The sequence below is a fragment of the Notamacropus eugenii genome, chromosome 6 (genome assembly GCF_028372415.1).
Source record: "Notamacropus eugenii isolate mMacEug1 chromosome 6, mMacEug1.pri_v2, whole genome shotgun sequence".
In the NCBI taxonomy this organism is placed as follows: Eukaryota; Metazoa; Chordata; class Mammalia; order Diprotodontia; family Macropodidae; genus Notamacropus; species Notamacropus eugenii.
In genome coordinates, this window is record NC_092877.1 from 172,493,524 (window position 1) to 172,520,131 (window position 26,608).

Consider the following 26,608-nt stretch of genomic DNA (forward strand, 5'->3'; position numbering starts at 1 on the left):
CAATAGTGATTTAGAGCATTTTTTTCATGTGACTATAGGTAGCTTTCATGTCTTCCTCTGAAATCTGCCTGTTCATACCCTTTGACCATTTATCGTTTGGGAAATGACTTGCGTTCTTGTACATTAGACTCAGTTCTCTATATATTTTAGAAATGAGACCTTTATCACAGACACTAGTTGCAAAAATTCTTTCCCAGTTTTCTGCTTCCCTCCTAATCTTGGTTGCATTGGATTTGTTTGTGCAAAAATTTTCGATTTAATGTAATCAAAATTATCCATTTTGCGCTTCGTAATGTTAGGTCCTGAAGACACAATAGTCAATGAATCTAGCAATCTACTGTTTCATAAACCCAAGGACCCCAGCTTCTGGGATAAAGACTCACTGTTGGACAAACTCAGGTCTTCTTGACTCCCTCTATTATGACACCAAAGTAATTAGAAGCTAAATGATTTAGCTTATAAAAATTATCATAAATAGTTATAATATTTCTTACGATTATAAGTAGACTTCATTTTATACATGTGGAAAATGAAGGAAAATTCAGCAATATCATTAGGTTTCTAGCATTCATCATGGACACATTTCACTAGGAGACTATTTCTAAAAGTATCCGTTTTCAGATGAAAGATTCCTATGCTTTATTATTCAAAAAAGGAGTCCTATCTGTTCACTGAAAAATGCACTATGTTTTAAGCCAATTTAAATGCATTTAAAAGCAAACTAAGTTCTGAAAAACTTCCAATAACACTAGTATGAAAGACACTTTTAGTAAAGTAATATATCAGAAATTTGAATGTCACTTTTACATACCTGTTCCAGGTCACTTTTATCAAAACTTTCTAAGCATTCCCCTGATGAATTTAAATTCCAAATACAGTGTTAAATTGATATGAATATTTAAGTAGCAATTTCTTTATTATTCAGAATTATTTTTCTTATATAAATAAAATCCCATCATTAACAGTAATGGTACTTATAACAGCTATAATTTATCTATTGTAATCTCTTTTAAAATAAGGGATAGATATAAGAAATTTTTATTAATTATGCATTCATCATATTATTTTGTAATTGGAATCTAATGACACAATTTATATTTCTAGTGAGAAAATCATTTCAGACCAAATCCCAGGAAACTATGAGGATAGATTTATGTATCTAATCTAGATGAAACCTTTACATTTCAAAATTAAAGGTGAATCAAGAGACAGTGATCATGAGTGATCAATCTAATAGTTAGGCCAGCAGTTATCAATTAATTGAGTCTCTTGTATTTCTCACAAATCAAAGACCATGAGATAGGATTACCAGCCTCCATGGAATTTAGGGAAGTATATGAGAATAAAGAGCAGAAATGGATAAGTGGGAAAACAATGGGTAAACAGCATCCTGGGAATGAGGACAATGTGAGTCACATTGGAAATTGGAAGGAACCATTAGCAACAACCACTTGCTTCTTTCTTGTGACTAAGAAATATTCATTGCTTGAGTCTGCCTGCAGGGTTAGAGACTGAGGATCTGATTTCTTTAGATAACAAGCCAGACATCCTGGAAGGACAGCTTGGTGGTATAAAGATACTAGACCAGATTCCCTGGTGTCCAAGTGCCTTCTTTAAGACTAGAAGATCTCCTTGAAATAAGAATAGAAAAATGATTCACAAGACAACTAGATTTCTAAATTTAACTCATTACAGGACCAATGAATTTATGAGTTAAGTTCGGAGACAAAGAATAATGACACAGTCAGTGAATGGAAAAAACAAATAAATGAAAACGATAAAATCCATTTGGTTATTTCAAAAGAGAGAAAAAAGCCTAAATCTTAATATGTGAAACCACTGGCTAGGACCGTCTCAAAAGAAGGGGAAAAAAGTCTCCTACCTTGAAGCCATGTTGCATAGGGAAGTAAAAGTAAATGAGATCTGTATCATGAAGTAACTCAATAAGCTTTTCTCAACAAGCCAAAATCTTGGAAATAAGACATGCAGATAATACTCCAGCAGTGAATTTGAAAGTCACTGTACAACTTTCAGGTTCTTCAGAACAAGACAGAGGATGATTACATAGAGAGAAAATCCCAGACTTGAAAATATATACAGAAACTTTTAAAGAATAGGAAGAAATAACTATAACTTGTCACAGTACAAACAAATCTATTGAAACGAAATCAAAATAAACATTTAAACCTGAATATGGGACAAATGTCTTAATTTTTGTAGGATCTAATATTAGTATTACAAAGCAGCAACTAACTAGGTCATTTAATATTTGACATTTTAAAAAGTAAGGTAGCGAATCATAGTTATCCCAGAGAAGTCTAATTTATCACAAAGGTCTAAACTACTGCCTTTCAGTGCAGGTGGATTATGTTACATTGATTAAAGGAGAAAATAAAAATACCTGTTCGAAATACACCTGCTAGATTATACACCACATGAGAGGAGAAACAAAGAATGAATTTTTTCATCGTATAACTTAATCATTTATTTTCCTTATGTCTTCTAATAAAGTTTGGAAGGCAAGAATTTGAGAAAATTATCGACACATGAAAAATTCATGATGTTAACTGTGCAAGATTCTTTGTGAGTTTGTTTACCTTCTATTATTACAGGGAGCTGTGGTTTACCCTGCTTCTGAAGGACTTGTTTTGCTCCTGGAATCGCAACCCTCCACACATTCTCAGAGCTACTTCCAGCTCCAGCTGCTTCATGTTTCAGCATAGGACTCACTGGCAGTGACTGGTGAGGATTATTCAAATTAAGAGTAAAATCCTTAGGACGTCTGTAACTGTTCTTTTTCTGACAACTAATGGCACATTCATCTGAAAAGGAAATACTGGAGTGAAATAGTGCATCAGTTTTATCCACGTGGCATATTACTTAAATATATCATAGGATATCACTCAAATTAATAGCTATATGACTGTATAACTAGTTTTACAGTATGATTTTGTTAATTTATGCATCATGTATTTTATCTATGTAATGTGTGGAAGAAACAATTCCAATAATAGTTCTTTTTTTTCAGCCTGTCCTCTCTTTGGGGGATTACCAGTTCTTACTCCCTCATCAAGATTTATCTCCATGTGTAGTGTCAAAGAATTTCTTAAGAAGGTGCTTCAGGAAAGGCTTTTTTGGGGGGATAACCTTTTAATATTAACATGCACATTTGACTTTTCATTACTTAGGGTTAGAAAATAGACCCTGAATCTATGAATTTTAATCAGTGTATTATTTACAAAGAACTCTCAGTTGAGGAAATTCCCCTTGAATAATGGAACCTGCACCTTCTCTGCAACTTATAGTCTTAGAGAGTTTCCTAGAGAACATAGAGGTTAAGCAATTTGTCCAGGATCACCTAGCCAGGATGTGTCAGAGATGACATTTGAAACCATGTCGTTATGGCTTCCAGGCCAGCACACTATCCCCCATTTTAAAATATTTTTTCACAGGAAATGCTCACAATTGAGATCCATTCTCTTCCTTTATTTTTTTTTTTGACGAACTCCCATTTGATCTATGTATAGTCGCTATAGTTTTGTAACATTTGAACTACTTTAATTAAATGAGAAGATAGCTTTCTTTGAATAATCTAACTTCTTAAAGATTAAACATTGACATTGCAATATCCGTAATAAATTTACCATGAAATTAACAGTTTATAAAGTTTAAGCATTCTCTTTTAAAATATGACAAGACTACTTCTATACTATGCTCAAAAAGTGCCACTAAATCACAATGATGTATGAAAGTGATAGAAACACCAGAACACAAAATCAATATTTAATTTTTGAATCTTTAAAGTTCCTCTCATCCTTCATCTAACCATGGCATCCCACAGTGTGGATGGAGATCTGATTCCGGAATGAGGAAGGCCTGAGCTTGAGTCCCACCTGTGATTTTGAGATTGCCTGTGTGACTATTAACACACCACCTTCCGTTTCAGTGCTCCAGTAAGTTCTCTGAGACACTTAGTTTCACAGAAGGTACTAACCTGCCCCGGTCAACGGGGTTAATTCATCCCAAGGAAATTACAAGTCTCTCACAATAAAAGCAATTGTGGGAAGTGCACTTGTATCATAGGGAAGACATATGTATAACAAACATATTTAACTGAAATTGATCTCATTGTCTTTCCTGAAAGTAACCGCCTGAATAGAAAAGGGATTAATAAGGGAACTGAATATCTAAATTTGACTCATTACAGGACAGATGAATTTCTGAACAAAATTCAGAGCCAAAGAATCATAACTCAGGCAGTAAGAGGACAAAATTATTTTTTAAAAAAGACAAAATCAATCTGACTATCTGAAAAGTCATAGAGAACAAAACTTAACTCTTCATAGGTGAAACCACTAGCAAGGACCATTTCAAAAGAAGTAGGAAAAAAATCCTCTTCCTTGATAACATATTGCACAAGGATGACAAAGTAAATGAGATCTGTATCATTAAGTAATTGAATAAAATACTCTGGCCGTCAAAGTCCTCAGTAGCCAGCACTCCTTCATCTCACAAACATTTGCATGCAGGTGAGTTACTGTGCTGAACAACTGCGAATTATCTGTCTATGAGACTTTGCTGAAACTTTGCTGAAACTGCTGACTCCCAGATGATCAAGGGTATCTTCACTGCTAAAGTTGATAGCTTTTTTCTCCACCTTCCTCTTGATGCAACTTACACAGCAGTATACCTTTACTAAGGAGGTGGACACAGAACTAGCTAAGTGCTTCGGAGGCTCCAAAGGAAATTATGGGAGAGAGTGCCATGCCTGATAACTGAATCGCTTCCATCTGAATTTTCTTAAGAATATTCTTAAGATTATCTAATAAGGTTTGAGATGCTGTGGTCCTTACACGGAGCTGAATTACCAAGAATGCAAATTCTACAACTACAATGAGCTAGTCATGTTGAAGACAAAATTTACAGTAGCCAAAAAGACTCCTTAATGAAGAACTCCCAAAAACAAGTGTTCAAGTGGTGGATAGAAAAAGTAATAGAGGGATACTCTCAAGGTTTCTCTTAAGAATTTTGGAATTGACTGCGTAACTTGGGAGACACTGGCAAAAGACCAGTCATCACTGCGTGCCCACATCAGAGAAGTTGTTGTGCTCTAGGAGCAAAAGCATAATTGAGACACCTGCAAGGAAATGCTGGATGCCCATACTTAGAGTATCCAAATCAAATGTCCTCACGTAGTATTTGCACCTGATGTATAGTAGACCATTAAAAGTTACTATTCGTGTCATCATCCATAGTTAGACACATTCAATCTTGACTCTAGCATAGTGATATCAATTTGGTCCTCTTTGAGAACAAAGGTCACTCATGCTGGCAGCATTTTCAGATTGAGGAAGAACGCACTACAATTGCTGCTGACAACAGAAATATGCATTAATTTGCAGGAGAGAGGGATAGCTTTTGCTGCTAGAGGTGAGCAATGCTTGTTTGTATGTGTATATACTGTGTGGATATCATTCAAAGTCTGGCAATAGGGAGATGACTTTCCCCCTGCAGAAATGAATAAAGAAGACTGTACATAACTCAGAAAAGAGGCAGAGGGGAAATAGGTCTCAATCTCAGTTTCCACAGAATCTACACTAGTATGTAGAACACTGAAATTATGGATCCTTGCACTCAGTGGACATAGAATTCTTTCTGTTTCTATGTCATATTTGATCTATATTTCTCTTTTTGAAGAGTTCTGAAAGAACAGTTAAATTTCGGTTTGATTTAGCAAACCTGGGAAAAGATTGCTTTTTCATGTTTGTAGTAGCAGGTGCTCTGTACCATTAGTTCACATTCTTTATAAGAAGCAAACATTTAAAAGCAACCTAGAAACCAATGTAATGGGAAATAATTGTCAGAAAGACTAGTAAAACGCATGAAATTTTCCTGGAGTTTACACCACACAAACTTTCTGAATGAAGAAAGAGTTCAACAGATGACCTGAAGAGACACAAAGAGCTAACACAGGGCAGGGCAACAGCAGACTAACTGATTCACCCGTTTGGTTTGAAGATATGAGTGAAGATGAGCAGGATGAAATTAGACTGGATAGAGACTCACTGTCAAAGTCCTTAGTAGTCAGCAGTCCTTCATCTCTCAAACATTTGCAGGCAGGTGAGTTACTCTGCTGAACAATTGGGAATTTCTTTTTGAACCTTCTATTTTATCCTATGCCCACCTCATTTGAACATCCTTAGACAATGTAACTAGATGCCACCATGCAGGAAAGTAAGGCAAAAGTTGCAAAGAATGAAGAGAACAGAAAGCATCAACGATTCTTGAGGAAATGAATTTGGGGTGGGGAAACATGTATCTGGATGAAAGAAGTAAAAAAACTCGCATAAGAGACTGAGGCCCTCATACACCCCTCCTCGAAATTGATGAAAGCAAAGGGATCCTTCACTGCTTTTTCTTTCTGGTTCCAATCTCCTAATGGTTACTCTTTTGTAACGATTTATTGTCATCAGGCAATATCTTTTCTAAAGTTACAAGTGTCTGAACATCCACAGGTTTTATTAAGAAGATATGTAAATTTTTTCTGAAAGATGGAGTTTATTACACATTTTCTTCAGTTTGCATTTGATCTTATAGACACAGGCAATCAATAACCAAAGGTTTCAGAGCCAGGGGATTAGAGAGAGACAAATAAAGGTTGAGAGGCAGTGGAGATCTGACTATGGAATGAGGAAGGCCTGAGCTGAAGTCCCACCTGTGATTTTGATATTGCCCATGTGACTATTAACAAGCCGCTTCTGGTTTCAGGGTTCTAGTCAGTTCTCTGAAAGTTTCACAGAAAGTACTAACCTGACCTGCTCAAGGAAGTTAATTGATCCCAGGGGATTATTCATCTAGTCTCTAGCAGTAAAAACAATTGTGTGACATGGACTATTATCATAGGGAAGACATCTATATAACAAACTCATTAAACTGAAATTGATCTTATTGTGCTTTCTGAAACTAACCATCAGAAAAGAAAGTGCTTTACAAGAGAATAGAATTTCTAAATTTAACTAACTGGACACATGAATTTCTTAACTAAATTCAGAGGCAAAGAATCAAGACTGAGGCAGTGGGAGGATTATTTTTTTTTTTAAAGACAAAATCAATCTGATTATCTCAAAAGAAAGAGAGAACAAAACCTGACTCTAAATAGGTGAAACCACTGGCAAGGACTGTCTCAAAAGAAGTAGAAAAAAGGACTCTTCCTTGACACCATATTGCAAGGGAAAGTCAAAGAAAATGGGATCTGAATCACGAAGTAACTCCTTAAGCTACTCTGATTAGACCAAGAAACATCACAGCAAGATATGCAGATAATATGCCAGTAATGTGAAATTCACTGTCAAACTGTCAGTTGCCTCAGAGGTAGACAACAGTATGATTGCATGGAGTGAAATTCACAAGAATGTAAAGATTAACAGAACTTCCAAAGATTAGGAAGAGATAACTGTATAAGGTCAACCAAATCTACTGAAACACAATCAACATAAGCATTTAAACCTGAATATGACACACTAATCATCATTTAAGAAGCTTGTAACCACAGCAATACAAAGATAGTCCCTGGTATGATAAATGTATTCAATTCTATCTAATTTCATAGAAGCAGTTACTGTAATTCTGTACTTAGAGTTTTTATTCCTTGATATTAGATATGAGTTCTCATGATAAAGGTTCAAAACATCTCCACCACACTACACCTGAACCTATCAGCCCTCCTTCACTCAAAACAAAGTCAAGTGCAAGTCACGCCATCATTTCTCTGATGGCATGGTCTTCTTCAGCAACAAAGGAGAAACACAACCACATTATATAAAAAGTAATAAAAACACTTGGGCTAAAACATCATAGACTGTGCAGTGAGCCACAGGGATCATGTAAGGTAAACCTGGAGGCTGTTGTTGGCAATGCACCTTCTTTCTTTGATGCCCTGTAAAGCAAGTGGGCACTCATCAGTGAATGGGCAATCCTTAGGGTTGAATGCACAAACTAGAATGCTGCGTGTGAGTGTGTGTGTGTATATGTGTCTGTGTGTGGATGTGAGAAGAATGTGTATTTGCCTCACCCAAGCCACATTGTGGCTTGGATCTCACGTCTAATTTTGATAGGGGAGTTCAAAACTATGGCTGTATTGACTGACACAGCAACTTGTAGGGGTCGTTGCCCCCCATTTTAAAAAAATCCTTGGCCAAGGGTGATTGGAGAATGTTGTACGAAGCGGTGCTCCCATGGCCAACAACTCCCTTTGAAAAGATCAGACTAGAAAAAAGTAAGAGTATTAAGCCCTCTGACGTGTCTCCCTTTCATACCAGATCAACAATAAAGTTATGCAAGCAGCCATCCTGTATCCTAGTATTTATCGCTCTCTTAATCAACTAACTAGGTCATTTCATATCTTGGAAAAGGTAAAGTGATTAAATTTAAGCTTTGGGAAAGATAGCTCTAAAGATGCCAAAATGAGAGAAAAACCATGCAGAGATGGACATTTTGTGTAAATATAAATTCATATAAGCCGAATTGTTTAACTTGTTAAATATTTCAAAAGGGAAGTAACACATCACAGTTATCCCGGAGAAGACTAATCTATCACAATGATCTAAGCTGCTGCCTTTCAGTACTTGTGGAATATATGACACTGATTAAAGGAGAATATACAAATACTTGTTCAAATAACATCTACTTTATTCTAGGCTGCATGAGAGGAGAAACAAATGAATTTTGTCATCGCATGACTTTATCATTTACTTTCCTTGTCTCTTGCAATAAAGATCGGAATGTAACAATTTGAGAAAACAATCGACCCATGCAAAATTCATAATGTTAACTGTACCTTTACCTTCCATTTTTCGAGGGAGCTCTAATTCATGCTGCTTTTGAGGGACTGGTTTTGCTTCTGGAATCACAGGCCTGTACTCATTCTCAGGACCACTTCCAGCTCCAGTGGATTCATCATCTTGGAGACGACTCACTGCAGAGTATGTGGATCCTGACAGGGTTTTGGTCACTGGCAGTGACTGGAAAGGATGATTCAGATTAAGAGTGAAATCCGTAGGACGTCTGTAGGTGGCCTTTTCCCGACAACTAATGGCAGATGCCTCTGAAAATAGCTGAGTTAAATGGTACATCAGTTTAATCCACCTGACATATTACTTAAATTTATCATGGCATACCATGATAAATGATCTCTCAAATTACTGCAGAGTTTTATGACATCTTATTAATTTACACATCATTTTTGTTATCTTATGTGTAACTTGTGGAAAAACAATCCCAGTAATGGTTTTGTTCTTTTTTCAACCTATCCTCTTCTGCTCACACATCTAGCTCTTACCTCATCAAGATTTATCTCCATGTGTAGTCCCAAAGAATGTATTAGTAAGATGCTTGAGGAAAGGGTTTTCTTTTGCGATAACCTTTTAAAAGTATCATGCACATGGGACTTATAAAATTGCTCAGTGTTAGGAAATAGATTCTCTACCAATGATGTTCAAGATGTGTTTCATTTACAGAGAATTTTCAGGTGAGGAAACTCCCCTTGAACAATGGAGTTTGGCACCTTCTCTGCAACTTATACTCTTACAGAGTGTCCTAGATCACCTAAAGATTAAGCAATTTGCCCAGGATCACCTAGCCAGGATGTGTCAGAGACGAAACCTGAAGCCATGTCTTTGTGACTTTGAGGCCAGCTCTCTATCCACCATGTTCAAATATTTTGCCACAGAAAATGCTCACAATTAGTACCCATTCACTTAACTTTATTTTTTGTGATGAACTCCCAATTCCTCTATGTATCGTGGCAACTATTTTGTAGCATTTCTACTACTTGAATTACATGAGAACATAGCTTTTTATAGAATAATCTAAATTATTACGAATTATCCTTTTAGCTTTCAATATCCATAATCAATTTTGCATGAAAATAACAGTTTCTAGAGTTTAAGCATTCCTTTTTACAATATGACAAGACTACTTCTATACTAGGCTCAAAAAAATGCAACTAAAGGACAATGATGTAGGAAAGTGAGAGAAACAGCAGAATACAGAAACAACATTTAATTTCTGTGTCTTTAAACTTTCTCTGATCCTTCATTCAATCATGTCATTCCCTCAAGTTATTATTACCCAATATATTTCCTCCTTTATACTCTTTAAATGCTGAAGACATTTATATGCACACCACACACACTTTTATTTTGCTATGGGTCTAAGACTCTACTGAAACTACTGATTCCTGAATTATCAGTGGTACCTTTTCTGCTAAAGCTGATAGCCTTTTTCTCCATCATCCTCTTGCTGCAACTTAGACAGAAGCATAGCCTTGCTCAGGAGGTTGACACAGGTATTGGCAGAACTAGCTCACTGCTTTGAAAGTTCCAAAGGAAATTATGGGAGAGAAGAGGTAATGGACTATGATGTGCCTCTGAAACCTGAAAACTATACCAGCGAAATGCCAGGGAACTGAATTGTTTCCATCTATATTTTCTTAGGAAGAATCTGAAGATCATCTAGCAGGATAGGATAAGATTTCCGAAGCTGTGGTCCTTACTCAGAACTGAACTGCCAGGCATTCAAACTCTCCAACTCCATTTGGGCTGGTCATATTAAATGTAACATTTACACTAGTCAAAAAAGCGATTTTATGAAGAACCCTCAAAGGGCAAGTGTTCACATGGGGGTTAGAAGAATCCAGAAAGGGACATTCTTAAGATCTCTCTTAAGAATTTTGGTATTCACTGTGTGCCATGGGACACAGGAGCAGTCATCACCACGTGCCCACATCAGAGAAGGTCTTGTGCTCTGTGGACAAAGCAGAATTGACACAGCTACAAGGAACCGAGGGATGCTCACATTGGAAGTATCCACCTCAAATGTCCACACAGAGTATTCGTGTCTGAGGTGTGGTAGACTATTAAAAGTTACTATTGGTGCGATCATCCACAGTCGGATACAATGACTTCACTCTAGCATAGATATGTCAATTTGGTCTTTTTTGAGAACAAAGGAAACTCATGCTGGCAGTATTTGCAAGTGAGCAATTTTTTTTAGTATGTGTATATCCTGTGTGGATATCATTGAAAATCTGGCAGTAGGGAGATGGCTTTCCCTCCCCCAGAAATAAATAAAGAAGACGATACGTAACTCAGAAAACAGGCGGAGAGGAACTAGGGCTCAATCTGTCTCAGTTGCCACAGCATCTACAGTAGTGTCTAGAACAATGAAATCACGGATCCTTTGGCTAAGTGAACATAAAATTCTTATAGTTTCTATCTAATATTTAATCCATATTACTCTTTTTGAAGAGTTCTGAAAGAGCAATGACTCTTGGGTCTACTTTAGTAAACTTGGGAAGAATTGCATTGTTGTGCATGTGCTCTATAATATTAACTCATATTCTTTATAACAAAAATACATTCAAAAGCAACCAACAAATGAATATAATGGGAAATAATTGTCAGAAAGATTAGTAAAATGGAGGAAATTGTCCTAGAACTTACACCACACAAAGTTTCTGAAGGAAGAGAGAGTTCAACAGACGATCCAAGGGATACAAAGAGGAAACACAGGGCAGGAAGATATGCAGACTAACTGATAGAACAGTTTGGTTTGAAGATGAAAGTGAAGATGAGCAGGATGAAGTCAGGTTGGTTAGGGTTGACTGTAAAAGTCCTTAGTAGCCAGCACTCCTTCATCACTCAAAGGTGAGTTACTCTGATGAACAACTGAGAATTTCTTTTTTTTTTCTCTTTTCAATTTATTTATTTAACTTTTAACATTCATTTTCACAAAATTTTAGGTTCCAAATTTTCTCCCCATTTCTCCCCTCCCCCCACCCCAAAACACTGAGCATTCTAATTACCCCTATCACCAATCTGCCCTCTATTCTACCATCTCTCCCTTCCTTTGTCCCCATCTTCTCTTTTGTCCTGTAGGGCCAGATAACTTTCTATACCCCATTACCTGTATTTCTTATTTCCTAATAGCAAGAAGAGTACTGGACAGTTGCTCCTAAAACTTTGAGTTCCAACTTCTCTTCATCCCTCCCTCCCCACCCATTCCATTTGGGAAGGTAAGCTATTCAATACAGGCCTTATCTGTGTAGTTTTGCAAATGACTTCCATAGTAGTCGTGTTGTATAAGACTAACTATATTTCCCTCCATCCTATCCTGCCCCCCATTGTTTCTATTCTCTCTTTTGATCCTGTCCCTTCCCAAGTGTTGACTTTAAATTGCTCCCTCCTCTCATTGCCCACCCTTCCATCCTCCTCCCCCCACCCTGCTTATCCCCTTCTCCCCCACTTTCCTGTATTGGAAGATAGGTTTTCATACCAAAATAAGTGTGCATTTTATTCCTTTCTTTAGTCTAATGTGATGAGAGTAAATTTCATGTTTTTCTCTCACCTCCCCTCTTTTTCCCTCCACTAAAAAGTCTTTTGCTTGCCTCTTTTATGAGAGATAATTTGCCCCATTCCATTTCCCCCTTTCTCCTCCCGATATATTTCTCTCTCACCACTTAATTTCATTTTTTTAAGATATGATCCCATCCTACTCAATTCACTCTGTGCTCTGTGTGTGTGTGTGTGTGTGTGTGTGTGTGTGTGATCCCACCCACTACCCAGATACTGAAAAGTTTCAAGAGTTACAAATATTGTCTTTCCATGTAGGAATGTAAACAGTTCAAATTTAGTAAGTCCCTTATGACTTATCTTTGCTGTATACCCCTTCATGCTTCTCTTCATTCTTGTGTTTGAAAGTCACATTTTCTTTTCAGCTCTAGTCTTTTCATCAAGAATGCTTGAAAGTCCCCAATTTCATTGAAAGACCATTTTTTCCCCTGAAGTATTATACTCAGTTTTGCTGGGTAGGTGATTCTTGGTTTTAGTCCTAGTTCCTTTGACTTCTGGAATATCATATTCCACACCCTTCAATCCCTTAATGTAGAAGCTGCTAGATCTTGTGTTATCCTGATTGTATTTCCACAATACTTGAATTGTTTCTTTCTAGCTGCTTGCAATATTTTCTCCTTGACCAGGGAACTCTCGAATTTGGCCACAATATTCCTAGGAGTTTCTCTTTTTGGATCTCTTTCAGGCGGTGATCTGTGGATTTCTTGAATACTTATTTTGCCCTCTGGTTCTAGAATCTCAGGGCAGTTTTCCTTGATAATTTCGTGAAAGATGATGTCTAGGCTCTTCTTTTGATCATGGCTTTCAGGTAGTCCCATAATTTTTAAATTGTCCCTTCTGGATCTATTTTCCAGGTCATTTGTTTTGCCAATGAGATATTTCACATTGTCTTCCATTTTTTCATTCTTTTGGTTTTGTTTTGTGATTTCTTGGTTTCTCACAAAGTCATTAGCCTCCATCTGTTCCATTCCAATTTTGAAAGAACTGTTTTCTTCAGTGAACTTTTGAACCTCCTTTTCCATTTGGCTAATTCTGCTTTTGAAAGCATTCTTCTCCTCATTGGCTTTTTGAACCTCTTTTGCCAATTGAGTTAGCCTATTTTTCAAGGTGTTATTTTCTTCAGCATTTTTTTGAGTCTCCTGTAGCAAGGTGTTGACCTGCTTTTCATGCTTTTCTTTCATCTCTCTCATTTCTCTTCCCAGTTTTTCCTCCACCTCTCTTACTTGATTTTCTAAATCCTTTTTGAGCTCTTCCATGGCCTGAGCCTATGGTATATTTATTTTGGATGTGTGGCATACAGAAGCCTTGATTTCTGTGTCTTTCCCTGATGGTTAGCCTTGTTCTTCCTCATCCAAAATGATGGGAGGAGATATCTGTTCACCAAGAAAGTAACCTTCTATGGTCTTATTTTTCCCCCCTTTTCTGGGCATTTTCACAGTAGGTTACTTGACTTCTGAGTGTCCTCTCCACACCCATCTCACCTCCGGATGCACTCAGAGAGCCCTTGGGGTCTGAGATTCAAATGCTGCTTCCCAGCCTCAGGGCTTTGGGCAGAGGCAGGGCTGCTATTCATTGTGAGATTAAGTTCAGGTGCTCAGGTGGGGGCAGGGCCGCCTCACAGGGTTCAGTTCCCTCAGGGGGTTTGCGAGGAGACCTTCAACAGTGGATCTGAGCTCCTGCCTGCTTTGGGAGCCCCTATCCTCTGCTGCCTCTGCTGCTGCCTCCAAGTGGGCCTGAGTTATGGGGACACACTGCTCCCCTCTTGGCTGGCTGAAAAGACCCTCTCACCAACCTTTGGCTCCTGTGGGTGAAGGGACCTGCACGGCTGCTGGAGATTCAGTCCCTGAAGCCTGCTTAGATCTCCTCCTCTAGGTGCCACGGGGCCAAGGCAGGGCTGGGCTCTGCTCCAGGTCCGGTCCGTGAGGGACCTTTCAGGTCAATTTTTTAGGTCTCTCTGGAACAGAAATCTCCTCTGCTCTGTTGTTCTGTGACTTCTGCTGCTCCAAAATTCGTTGGGAGTTCTTCTTTACAGGCATTTTGTGGGCTATGGGTTTGGAGCTAGCATATGTGTATCTTTCTACTGTGCCATCTTGGGTCCTCCCCAAATTGGGAGTTTCTTTTTGCACTTTCTATTTTATCCTATGGCCACCTAATTTTGACATCCTTAGACTATGTAACTCTAAGTCAACGTGCAGGAAAGTAAGGCTAAATTTGCAAAGAATGAAGAGAACAGAAACTATCAACGATTCTTGAGGAAACGAATATGTGGAGGGGAAACGTGTCTGGATGAAAAAAGTAAAAAAACTCGCATGAGAGATTGAGGCCCTCATACCCTCCTCCTCCAAACTGATGAAAACAAAGGGATCCTTGGTTGCTTTCTCTTCCTGGTTCCAATGAAGCCATGTACTAGTATGTACATTTATGAGTTCATGAAGGCTACTCTTTTGTCACGATTCCTTGTAATCTGACTATGAAATCTCTTTTCTAAAGTTACAAGTGTCTGAACATTCACAGGTTTTACAAAGGAGATATGTAAGGATTTTGGAAAGATGGAGTTTATTACATAAATTCTTCATTTTGCATTTGATTTGGTAGAAACCGAAAATCAATATCCAAAAGTTTCAGAGCCAGGCGATCAGAGAGACAAATGAAGGCTGAGAGGCAGTGTGGACAGAGGTTTAACCCCAGAATGAGGAAGTCCTAAGCTGGAGTATCACCTGTGATTTTGATATTGCCTGTGTGACTATTAACAAACCACTTCTGATTTCAGTGTTCTACTCATTTCTCTAAAATCTTAGTTTCACAGAAAGTACTAACCTGTCCTGCTCCAGGGAGTTAACTGATTCCAATTGATTACAGGTCTAACCTCTAGCACTAAAAAGAATTGTGTGACATGGATTTGTATCATAGGGACTACATCAGTTATAATAAACCCATTAAACTGAAATTGATCTTATTTTGCTTCCTGAAACTAACCACTAAAATAGAAAAGTGATTTACAAGAGAACAAAGTTTCTAAATAGAACTCATTACAGTACACATGAATTTCTTAACTAAATTTGAAGACAAAGAATCAAGACTGAGGCAATGCGACGATTTTTTTTTTTTTGCAAAGGAAAAATCAATCTGATTATCTCAAAAGAGAGAGAGAACAAAGCCTGACTCTAAATAGGTGAAACCACTGGCAAGGACTGTCTCAAAAGAAGTAGGAAAAAAGTCGTCTTCCTTGATATCATATTGCAAGGGCAAGTCAAAGAAAATGGGATCTGAATCACGAATTAACTCCTTATGCTACTCTGATTAGACCAAGAAACATGACAGTAAGATATGCAGATAATACACCAGCCATTAATGTGAAATTCACTGCAAAACTGTCAGTTGCCTCAGAGGTAGACAAGAGTATGATTGCATGCAGTGACATTCACAAGAATGAAAAGATTAACAGAACTTCCAAAGATTAGGAAGAGATGATTGTATATGCCCCAGGATAACCAAATCTATAGAAACACAATCAACATAAACATTGAAACCTGAATATGACACACTTATCATCATTTAAGGAGCTTGTAATGACAGCATTACACAGATATTCCCTGGTATGATAAATGTATTCCATACTATCTAATTGTATAGAAGCATTTACTGTGATTTTGTACTTAGAGTTTTTATTCCCTGGTATCAGATATGAGTTCTCATGATTAAGGTTTAAAACATCTCCAGCACACTAACCCTAACACTATCAGCCCTCCCTCACTCAAAACAAAGTAAAGTGCAAGTCATGTCATCATTTCACTGATGCCATGGACTTCATAGGCAATGAAGGAAAAATACAAACACATTATATAAAAAGTAATATAATCACTTGGGCTAAAATGTTTTATACTGTGCATTGAGCCTCAGGGATCATGTCAGGTAAACCTAGAAGCTATTGTTGGCAATGCACCTTCTTTGTTTGATGACTTATTGAGCAGGTGGGTACTCGTCAGTGAGTAGGGAAACCTTAGGGTTGAATGCTCAAACTAGAATACTGTGCCTTTGTGGGGGGGAGGGGGTAGGTGTGTGTGTGTGTGTGTGTGTGTGTGTGTGTGTGTGTGTGTGTGAAACATGTGATTACCTCAAAGAGCCCCACTGGGGCTTGGATCTCACCTCTACTTTTTATAGGGGAGTTTTGGCTGTCTTGACTGACACAGCAAGTTGTAGGGGACGTTGCCTCCCATTTCCCCCAGGCCCTTGGACAAGCGTGATTAGGAAATTTTCTTGGAAGCGGTGCTCCTATGGCCAACAACTCCCTTTGAAAAGATCAAACTAGAATAAAGTAAAAGTAATAACCCCTCTGATGTGTTTCCCTTTCATACCAGATCAACAATGAAGTTATACAAGCAGCCATCCTATATCCTAGTATTTATCTGTCTCTTAATCAACTCACTAGGTCATCTCATATCTCGGAACAGGTAAACTGATTAAATTTAAGCTTTGGGGAAGATAGCTCTAAAAAATCCAAAATGAGAGAAAAATCACGCAGAGATGGACATTTTGTGTGAATATAAATTCATATAAGCCAAATTGATTAACTTGTTACATATTTCAAAAGGGAAGTAGCACATCACAGTTATCCCGGAGAAGACTAATCTATCACAATGATCTAAGCTGCTGCCTTTCAGTACTTGTGGAATATGTTACAGGGATTAAAGGAAAAAATACAAATAACTGTTCAAATAACGTAGGCTGCATGACGAGAAAAAACAAATGAATTTTGTCATCGCATGACTGTATCATTTACTTTCTTTGTCTCTTGCAATAAATATTGGAATGTAACATTTGGAGAGAGTGATCGACTCATCGAAAATTCATAATGTTAACTGCACAGGTTTCTTCATTAGCTTTTTACCTTGCATTTTTCGAGGGAGCTCTCGTTCACCCTGCTTTTGAGGGACTGGTTTTGCTTTTGGAATGACAGCCCTGTATAAATTCTCAAGGCCACTTCCAGCTCCAGTTGATTCGTCATCTTGGAGATGACTCACTGCAGAGTATGTGGATTCTGACAGGCTTTTGGTCACTGGCAGTGACTTGAAAGGATGATTCAGATTAACAGTGAAATCCTTAGGACTTCTGTAACTGTCCTTTTTCCGGCAACTAATGGCAGATGCATCTGAAAAGGAAATAGTGGAGTTAAATGGTACATCAGTTTTATCCACCTTACATATTATTTAAAGTTACCATGGGATGTCACTCAAATTAATACCGAGTCTTATGACTTGATCTTGTTAATTTAAACATTATCTATTTTATCTATTGTGTAACGTGAAAAAACAATCCCAATAGTGTCTTCTTTCCTTTTTTCAGCCTATCCTCTCTTTCTCAGATATCCAGATCTTACCTCCTCATCAAGATTTATCTGCATGTGCAATCCCAAAGAATTTCTTAGTAAGGTGCCTGAGGAAAGGCTTTTCTTTTTGGATAACCTTTTAAAAGTAACATGCACATTTGATTTCTCAAACTCCTTAAGATTAGGAAATAGATTCTCAACAAATGATGTGCAACCTGTCCTTCATTTACAGGAGAACTCTCAGGCGAGGAAAGTCCCCTTGAGTAATGGAGGTTGGCACATTCTCTGCAACTTACACCCTTACAGAGTGTCCTAGGGCCCACAGAGGTTAAGCAATTTGCCCAGGATCACTTAGACAGGATGTGTCAGAGATGACACTTGAAACCATGTCTTCGTGGCTTTGTAGCCATCACTCTATGCGCCACGTTCGATTATTTTGCCACAGAATATGCTCACAATTAGGAGCAGTTCACTTATTTTATTTTTTGTTATGAACTCCCATTTGCTGTATGAATAGTAGCAACAATTTTGTAACATTTCACCTACATTAACTATATGATAAGATAGTTTTCTGTAGAATAATCCAAGTTCTTATAGGATAATCTTTTAACTTTCAATATTTATAATCAATTTAGCACAACAATCACAGTATGTACAGTTTAAGCATTCCGTTTTAAAATATGACAAGACTAATTTTATACTTGGCTCAAAAAGTGCATCTTAAGGACAACGATATAAGAAAGCAATAGAAACAGTCCACATCACAGAAGGTCTTGTGCTCTGTGAACAAAGCAGAATTGAGACAGCTACAATGGAAACGTGGGATGCCCATATTGGGAGTATCCACCTCAAATGTTCACATGGAGTGTTCGTGCCTGAGGTGTGGTAGACCATTAAAAGCTACTATTGGTGTGATCATCCACAGTCGGACACATTGAATCTTGACTCTACCATAGTTATGTCAATTTGGTCCTCTTTGAGAACAAAGCACACTCATGCTGGCAACATTTGCAGATTGAGTAAGAGAACACTCAATTGCTGCTGACATCTGAAACACGTCTTTCATTTCCAGGTGAGAGAAACACCTTAGGAAGCTAGAAGTGAGCAATATTTGTTCATATGTGTATATTCTGCGTGGATATCATTCAAAGTCTGGCAATATAGAGATGATTTTCCCCACTCAGAAATTGATAAAGAAGAATGTACGTAACTCAGAAAATAGGCGAAGGGGATTTAGGACTCGATCTCTCTCAGTTTCAACAGCATCCACAGTAGTGTCTAGAACAATGAAATTATGGATCCTTGCCCTAAGTGATCATGTATTTCTTTTTTGCTTCTATATAATATTTGATCTCTATGTCTCTTTTTGAAAAGTTCTGAAGCAACAATGACTCTTGGGTCTAAGTTGAGTAAACCTTTAGAAACATTGCATTTTCATGTATGTAGTAGTTAGTGCTCTATAAAATTAGTTCATATTCTTTATAAAAAGTGCACATTGAAAAGCAATCAACAAATAGATGTAATAGGAATTAATTGTCAGTAAGACAATTAAAATGCAGGAAATTTTCCTCGAGTTTACATGTCACAAATTTTCTGAAGGAAGAGGAAGTTCAACAGATGACCTGAAGGGAAACAAAGAGTTAACAGAGGGCAGGACAATATGCAGAGTAACGGATAGAACCGTTTGGTTTGAAAGTGAGTCTGAAGATGAGCAGGACAAAATAAGGGTGGTTAGAGTCTGGCTGTCAAGGTCCTTAGTAACCAGCGCTCATTCATCTCGTAAACATTTGCTGGCAGGAGAGTTACTGTGCTAAGCAATTGTGAACTTCTTTTTCAACTTTGTACTTTATCCTATGGCCACCTCGTTTTAACATCCTTAGATTATGTAACTGGATGCCAACATGCAAGAAAGTCAGCCAAAAGTTACCAAGAATGAAGAGAACAAAAAGCCTCATTGATTCTTGAGTAAATGAATTTGGGGAAGGGAAACATGTATCTAGATGAATGCAAATTTAAAAAACCTCTCATCATAGACTGAAGCCCTCATACCCTAGTCCCCCAAATTGATGAAAACCAAGAGACCATTGATTGTTTTTTCTTCTGGGTTCCGTTGAAGTTATAAAGGACTATCTACTTTTCTGACTTCCTGATGGCTACTCTTCAGTCACGATTTATTGTCATCAGGCTATGAAATCTCTTTTCTAAAGTTACAAGTGTCTGAACATTCTCAGGTTTTAGTAAGGAGATATATAAGGTTTGGGGAAAGATGGAACTTATTATACATTTTCTTCAGTCTGTATTTTATTTGTTAGGCGTGGAGAATCAATAATCCAAGGTTTCAGAGAGAGATGAATGAAGTTTCAGAGGCAGTGTGGTTCGACATCTGACTCCGGAATGAGGAAGGCCTGAGCTGGAGTTTCACCAGTGATTTTTGTATTGCCTGTGTGACTATTAACAAACCACTTCCTTTTTCAGTATTCCAATCAGTTCTCTGAAAACTTGGTTTCACAGAATGTACTAACTTACCCTGCTCAAGGGAGTAAACTAATCCCAGTGAAATTACAAGTCTAATCTTCAGCACTAAAAAGAATTGCATCACATGGACTTGTATCATAGGGAAGACATCTGTGTAAGAAACTCATTCAACTGAAATTGATCTTATTGTGTTTCCTGAAACTAAACACCAGAATAGAAAACTGATTTACAAAAGAATAGGATTTCTAAATTTAACTCATTACTGGATAGTTGAATTTCTGAACTAAATTCAGAGACAAAGAATCATGACTCAGGCAGTGACAGGACGATTTTTTTTTAAAGAGACAAAATCAATCTGATTATCTCAAAAGAGAGAGAGAGAGCAAAACCTAACTCTTAACATCAAAGACTGTCTCAAAAGAAGTAGGAAAAAAGTCCACTTCCTTAATACCATATTCCAAAGGCAAGTCAAAGTAAATGAGATCTCTATCATTAAGTAACTCTTTAAGCTACTCTGATTAGGCCAAGAATCATGACTGCAAGATATGCAGATAATAAACCAGAAGTTAATGTGAAATTCACTGTAACACTTTCAGTTACTTCAGAGGTAGACAGAGTCTATTTGCATGCAGTGATCACAAGAATGAAATGATTAACATAACTTCCAAAGATTAGGAAGACATAACTCTATATGTCCCAGATCAAGTAAATCTATTGAACCGTAATGAACGCAAATCTTTAAACCTGAATATGACACAATCATCTTCATTTGTGAATCTTCTAATGACAGCATTACAAAGATATTTCCTGGTATGATAATTTTATTCCATTCTATTTAATTTCATAGAAGTAACTACTGTGATTTTGTACTTAGAGTTCTTAATCTTTGGTATTAGATATGAGTTCTCATGATTAAGGTTCAAACATCTCCATCCAACCTGTACCACATTATGCAATAAATAATAGAAACACTTGTGCTAAAATTGTGACTATGTATTGCGACTGTGAAGTGACATACAGGGATCATGTAAGGTAAACTTGGAGGCTATTCCTGGCAATGAACCTTCGTTGTCTGATGCTCTATAAAACAGGATGGCACTGGTCAGTGAGTGGGGAATCCTTGGGGTTGAATGCACAAACTAGAATACTGTATGTGAAGGTGTGGGAATAATGTGTATTTGCTTCACCTTACCCCCATTGAGGTTTGAATCTACCCTCTGTTTTTGATAGGGGAGTGCACAAGTTGTGATTGCCTTGACTGACATGAAGAGATGTAGGGGTAGTTCCTCCCCCATTCTCCCCAGACCTTGTGAGAAGGGTGACTAGGGAATGTTGAAGAAAGCAGTACTCCTATTGCCAGCAACTCTCTTTCAAACGACCAGACTAAAATAAAGTCAGAGGATTAAGGGCTCTGAAGTGTCTTCCGGCCCACTAGATGAACAGTGAATTTATATTAGCAGTCATCCCGTGTGCTACTATTTATCAATCTTAAAATCAACTAACTAGATCATTTCATATCTCGGAAAAGGTAAATTGATTAAATTTAAGCTTTGGGGAAGATGGCTCTAAAGATGCCAAAATGAGAGAAAAACCACGCAGAGATGGACATTTTGTATGAATATAAATTCATGTAAGTCGAATTTTTTAACTTGTTAAGTATTTCAAAAGGAAAGGAGGAAATCACAGTTATCTCAGAAAAGACTAATTTATCACAATGGTCTATGCTACTGCCTTTCAGTGCCTGTGGAATATGTTACACTGACTAAGGAGAAAATAAAAATACCTGTTCAAAAAACACCTGCTTGGTTCTAGGCTGCATGAGATGAGAAACAAGAAATGAATTTTATCACATGACTTTATGATTTATTTTTTCTTATCTCTTGTAATAAAGATTGAAATGTAACAATTTGAGAAAACGATAGACTCATGGAAAATTCATAATATTAACTGTACAAGCTTCTTCATTAGCTTCTTTACCTTCTACTTTCAGAGGGAGCTGTGGTTCACACTGCTTCTGAGGGACTAGTTTTGATCCTGGAATCACAATCTAGTATGCATTCTCAGGGTCAGTTTCAGCTCCAACTACTTCATCTTCTTGCACAGGAGTCACTCTAAACTCACTGGATCCTGAGTGGTCTTCCATCACTGGCAGTGAGTGGCATGGATGATTGACATTAATAGTCCAGTCCTCAGGATATCTGTAACTCTCCTTTTTCCTACAACTAATTTCAGATGCATCATCTGAAAAGGAAATAGTACATCACTGTTATCCACCTGATGTATTATTTAAATTTACCACGGGATGTCTTTCAAATTACTGCCTAGCTTTATGATTTTACTTTCTTAATTCATGCATCATGTATTTTATGTCTTATGTAACATGTGGAAAAATATTCCCAATAACGGTTTCTTCTTTTCAGTCCCTCTCTTTCTCAAATTACCAGTTCTTACTCCCTCATCAAGATTTATCTCCATGTGTAGTCTCAAAAAATTTCTTAATAAGGTGCTTCACCTTTTAAAAATAACATGCACATTTGACTTTTCAAATTACTTAGGGTTAGGAAATAGACTCTGAACCTAAGATTTCTATCCTGTTATTAATTTATAGAGAAAGTTCAGGTGAGAAGGCTGGTTCCATCTCTGCAAATTATAGTCTTAGAGAGTTTCGTAAGGCACTTAGAGGTTAAGAGATGTGTCCAGAGTCACTGAACCAGTATGTGTCATAGATGAGACTTAAAACCATGTCTCTGGCTCTGAGGCCAGCTCTCTATTCACAGAGCTAAAATCTTTTTTCTGCAGAACATGCTTACAATGATGATCCCTTCAATTACTGTATTTAAAAAAATGGACTAAGCACAGTAGAATCATTTTTAAAAATGTGAACTGCTTTAATTTGACTAGAAGATAAGCTTTTTTCATGAATATTCTAACTTTTTGAAGATTAATCTTTTGACTTTCAATATGCATTACAAATCTAGCATAAAAATACCAGTTTACAGAGATTTATTGTTCCCCTTTCAAATATGATATGGCTAGTTTTATACTAGGTTTAAAAAGTGCAAATAAAGGACAAAGATATGTGAAAGGGATAAACACCAGCATTTGTAATAAATATTTAATTTTCTGGGTCTTTTAAATTTCTTTCATCCTTCCCTTAGTCATGACATCCTATATCTCCTCTCCTTTTCACTGTCTAGTTTCTAAACTTTTTTATATTCACTCCTTAAAAACCTTTTATCTCACTTTGGTCTAACACCAATGAAAGTGCTTACTCCCAGATTATCAGTGGTTTCCTAACTACTGAATCTTACAACTTTCTTCTCAGTCTTCCTCTTTCTTGACCTTACATAGCCTCAGGCACTGCTAAAATCCCATGCCTCAGGGATACTCTTCCTCGATAGTATTTGTTTGCCACTCTCATGATTTCATTGGGATGTGACCAGAACAGCTTATAACAGACTTTCTTCACATATTGACCAGGTTCCTAGAGTGACTGACTACAGGCTTATTCTCATTATGGTTTACCTGAATTTCAGAAAAACATTTTGCAAATTCCCTCATATCTTCTTTTTGGACAAAATGACAAACACAAGTTAAAGTACAAGATACAAGTAGTATGGGTATATAAATTTTCATCTACATTTCTTGCAATTCGTTGGACTATGTGCTCAATATGATTCAATATAGGAGCCATAATGGCTAGAGCAATTATAGATTTCATTAAAACAGATATCATGTTCAGAGCAAGGGAGATGTTAGTCTGGTTGACCTCTGCCTTGATCAGACCATACCTGAATACTGTGCTTAGTGATGGACAACACATTTTAGGACTGGCTCCTGGACCTCTCAGCCTGTTTTTCCTCCTGGACCTTCAAATTCAACATGAACAGGTCTGAACTCATCATTTCCTGTCTTTTCATCTCTATCTCTAAAGTCATCAGTCCTTTAATATTGCTTACCTTTGTTAAAAATAGGTCATCTTCTCAGTCGTCTGGCTCTGTATTTTTAACACTTCTCTCATTCCATATATGTGTGTGTGTGTATGTGTGTGTGTTTATGTAGACACACACATCCAAAAGTTGCTAAGTCCTTTTGATTCTGCCTCCATATAACATCTGTCATCCTCTCCAGTTTCTTCATTCTTAAATTCACCCTCCTATTTCATGAACTTTTACCTGAATTCTTGCAATAAATTACTAACTGATTTTCTCATCTCTGGTTCCTATCTTCTCTTGTTCCTTCTACACAAAGTCAACGAGTAATCCTCTTAAGGTACTTAACTGGCCATTCTCTTGTTGTAAAATCTTCTGTGGTACCCTATTGACTCAATCCAGAGAGCATCCTTCTTCAACCATTATCCTTTTTCATCCTCTGCCCACCTCAATTTCCCTAAAGTACAATTATCCTTCTCCCTTACCTCTTTTACTCCAGACATAGTTTGTATGTTGTATCGCTTCATGGAAAGTAAATTCTCTGAGATAAAGGACTGTTTGTTTTTATCTTTGTACCCTACAGCAACACAGTAGATATTTGAGATGCACATGACACATGATAGTTGCTTAATGATTATTATTAACTTGAATTGGATTTATTGAATTGGATTTACATAATTGGATTTATTGTCTTCATGCAATATAGAAAAAAGCTAGGAAGCATAAAAATACAATTTGAAATATGGTGTTCAGAACAGAAATGTAAAAACCTGAACACTACAGGAAATGTCTTCTATTAGGTTGATTTTTAAAAATTCATTTATCATATTTGTAAAAAGGGGAAAAAGAACAATACCATAAATGACATCTGGATCATCTAACTCTAATTCTTCAAATAAATCTGTAAGACAGGTGGGAAGAAAGGGGAAAAAGAGAAATATGAATATTGAAAATTATTTTTTGCAATAAATTACTAACTGGTCTTCTCATCTCTGGTTCCTATCTTCTCTGGTCCATTCTACACAAAGACATGAAGTAATCTTCTTTAGGCACTTAACCTGGCCATCCTCTTGCTTTAAAGTCTCCTATGGTACCCTACTGCCTCAGCTGTGGTGGCATTAGAGCTATGAAACCTTCCCTGTTCAACAAATACCCATTTTCATGTTTTCTCCCTACTCAGTTTTGTAAAACACTATTACTATCTTTCTCCACTCCCTTATCTCCTTTACTCTAATGATTGTAATATAGACCATAAAAATGAGAAATTGTAGGTGAATAAAATTATTTATAGCAACTCTTTTTGTGGTGCAATATTTGGAAATTGAGAGAATACTCTTAAACTGGCAATGGCTGATCCAATTATGGTATGTAAACTTAAGGGAATACTATTTTTCTATAAGAATTGATGAACAGATGGACTTGAGAAAAACTTGCAAACACTTACACAAACCGATGCTAGCGAAGTGAGCAGAAATTAGAGAACATTGCCTACGGTAAGAACAAATTTATATGATGACAAACTTTGATAGAGTTAACTTTTCTCAGCAAGACAAGTATCTAAGATAATTTCAAAAGACTCATGTTGGAAAATGCTATCCAAAACCAAAGAAAAGAATATGCAGATAGAAGGATACAATTTTGTTCTTCTTTTTTTGGTTCTTCATGCTTAGAGTTTTTCCATTTGGTTCTAATTCATCTTTACAGCATGAATGGCGTATAAATATCTTTGATTAAAAATGTAGAATTGTCCAATTGGAAAAAAATCCACTAAAGAAAGCAACTCTTTTAAAAGTAGAAATGGCCAAATGGATAATGAGGCTCAAAAACTACCTGAAGAAAATAATGTCTCAAAAATTACACTCTAGCAATGTAAGTAAATGACAGAAGAATTGAGTTGGTCAAACAGAAAGTCTTGGAAATGATCAATAATTTTATCAGAAGAATGACAATGATGAGAAAACGCACCAACACATGGGATGAAGTCAAAACAGTTCTTAGGGGAAATGTTATATTTCTACATGCTTACAATGAATAAAATAGAGAAAGAGGAGATCAATGAATTGGGCATGCAACTAAAAAAGCTAGAAAAAGAACAGATTAAAAATCCACAAACATATTCCAAATTAGAAATCCTGTAAGTCAAAAGAAAGATGAATAAAATTGAAAGTAAGAAAACCATTGAATGAATAAATAAAGCTAAGACTGGTTTTATGAAAAAAACAATAACATAGATAAAACTTTGGTTATCTTAATTAAATAAGAAACAAGAAAAACCTGTTAATAGTGTCAAAAATGAAAAGGGTGAATTCATCACCAATAAAGAAGAAATTAAAGCAAGAATTAGGCACCATTTTGCTCAACTATATGCCAATAAATCTGACACCCTCAGTGAAATGGATGAACACTTACAAATGTATGAATTGCCCAGATTAATAGAATAGAAACGAAAATACTCCAGTAATCCC

General features: G+C 36.8%; 1 protein-coding gene and 1 pseudogene across 1 annotated transcript; both read right to left on the bottom strand.

Moving 5' to 3' along the window:
- LOC140512186 (nucleophosmin pseudogene) overlaps nucleotides 1–26,608 on the bottom strand; it is a 355,194-nt pseudogene that overhangs the window by 41,946 nt on the left and 286,640 nt on the right.
- On the bottom strand, nucleotides 1,009–26,218 carry LOC140512474 (uncharacterized). Its single transcript, XM_072621570.1, has 4 exons — nucleotides 22,189–26,218; nucleotides 17,299–17,559; nucleotides 8,843–9,113; nucleotides 1,009–2,822 (listed from the first exon to the last, which is right to left on the bottom strand). Exons 2-4 carry the CDS (start codon nucleotides 17,413–17,415, stop codon nucleotides 2,503–2,505), a joined length of 708 nt encoding a protein of 235 aa, XP_072477671.1. The 5' UTR covers nucleotides 17,416–17,559; nucleotides 22,189–26,218; the 3' UTR covers nucleotides 1,009–2,502.

What these genes read in the sequence shown, in the direction of transcription:
- LOC140512474 (XM_072621570.1), bottom strand. Translation starts at nt 17,415, where the DNA reads ATGACGAATCAACTGGAGCTGGAAGTGGCCTTGAGAATTTATACAGGG. An exon ending in GCTCCCTCGAAAAATGCAAG is followed by an intron (nt 9,114 to 17,298) that starts GTAAAAAGCTAA and finishes CATTTAACTCAG; the next exon opens with CTATTTTCAGAGGCATCTGC. An exon ending in GCTCCCTCGAAAAATGGAAG is followed by an intron (nt 2,823 to 8,842) that starts GTAAAGGTACAG and finishes TTTCCTTTTCAG; the next exon opens with ATGAATGTGCCATTAGTTGT.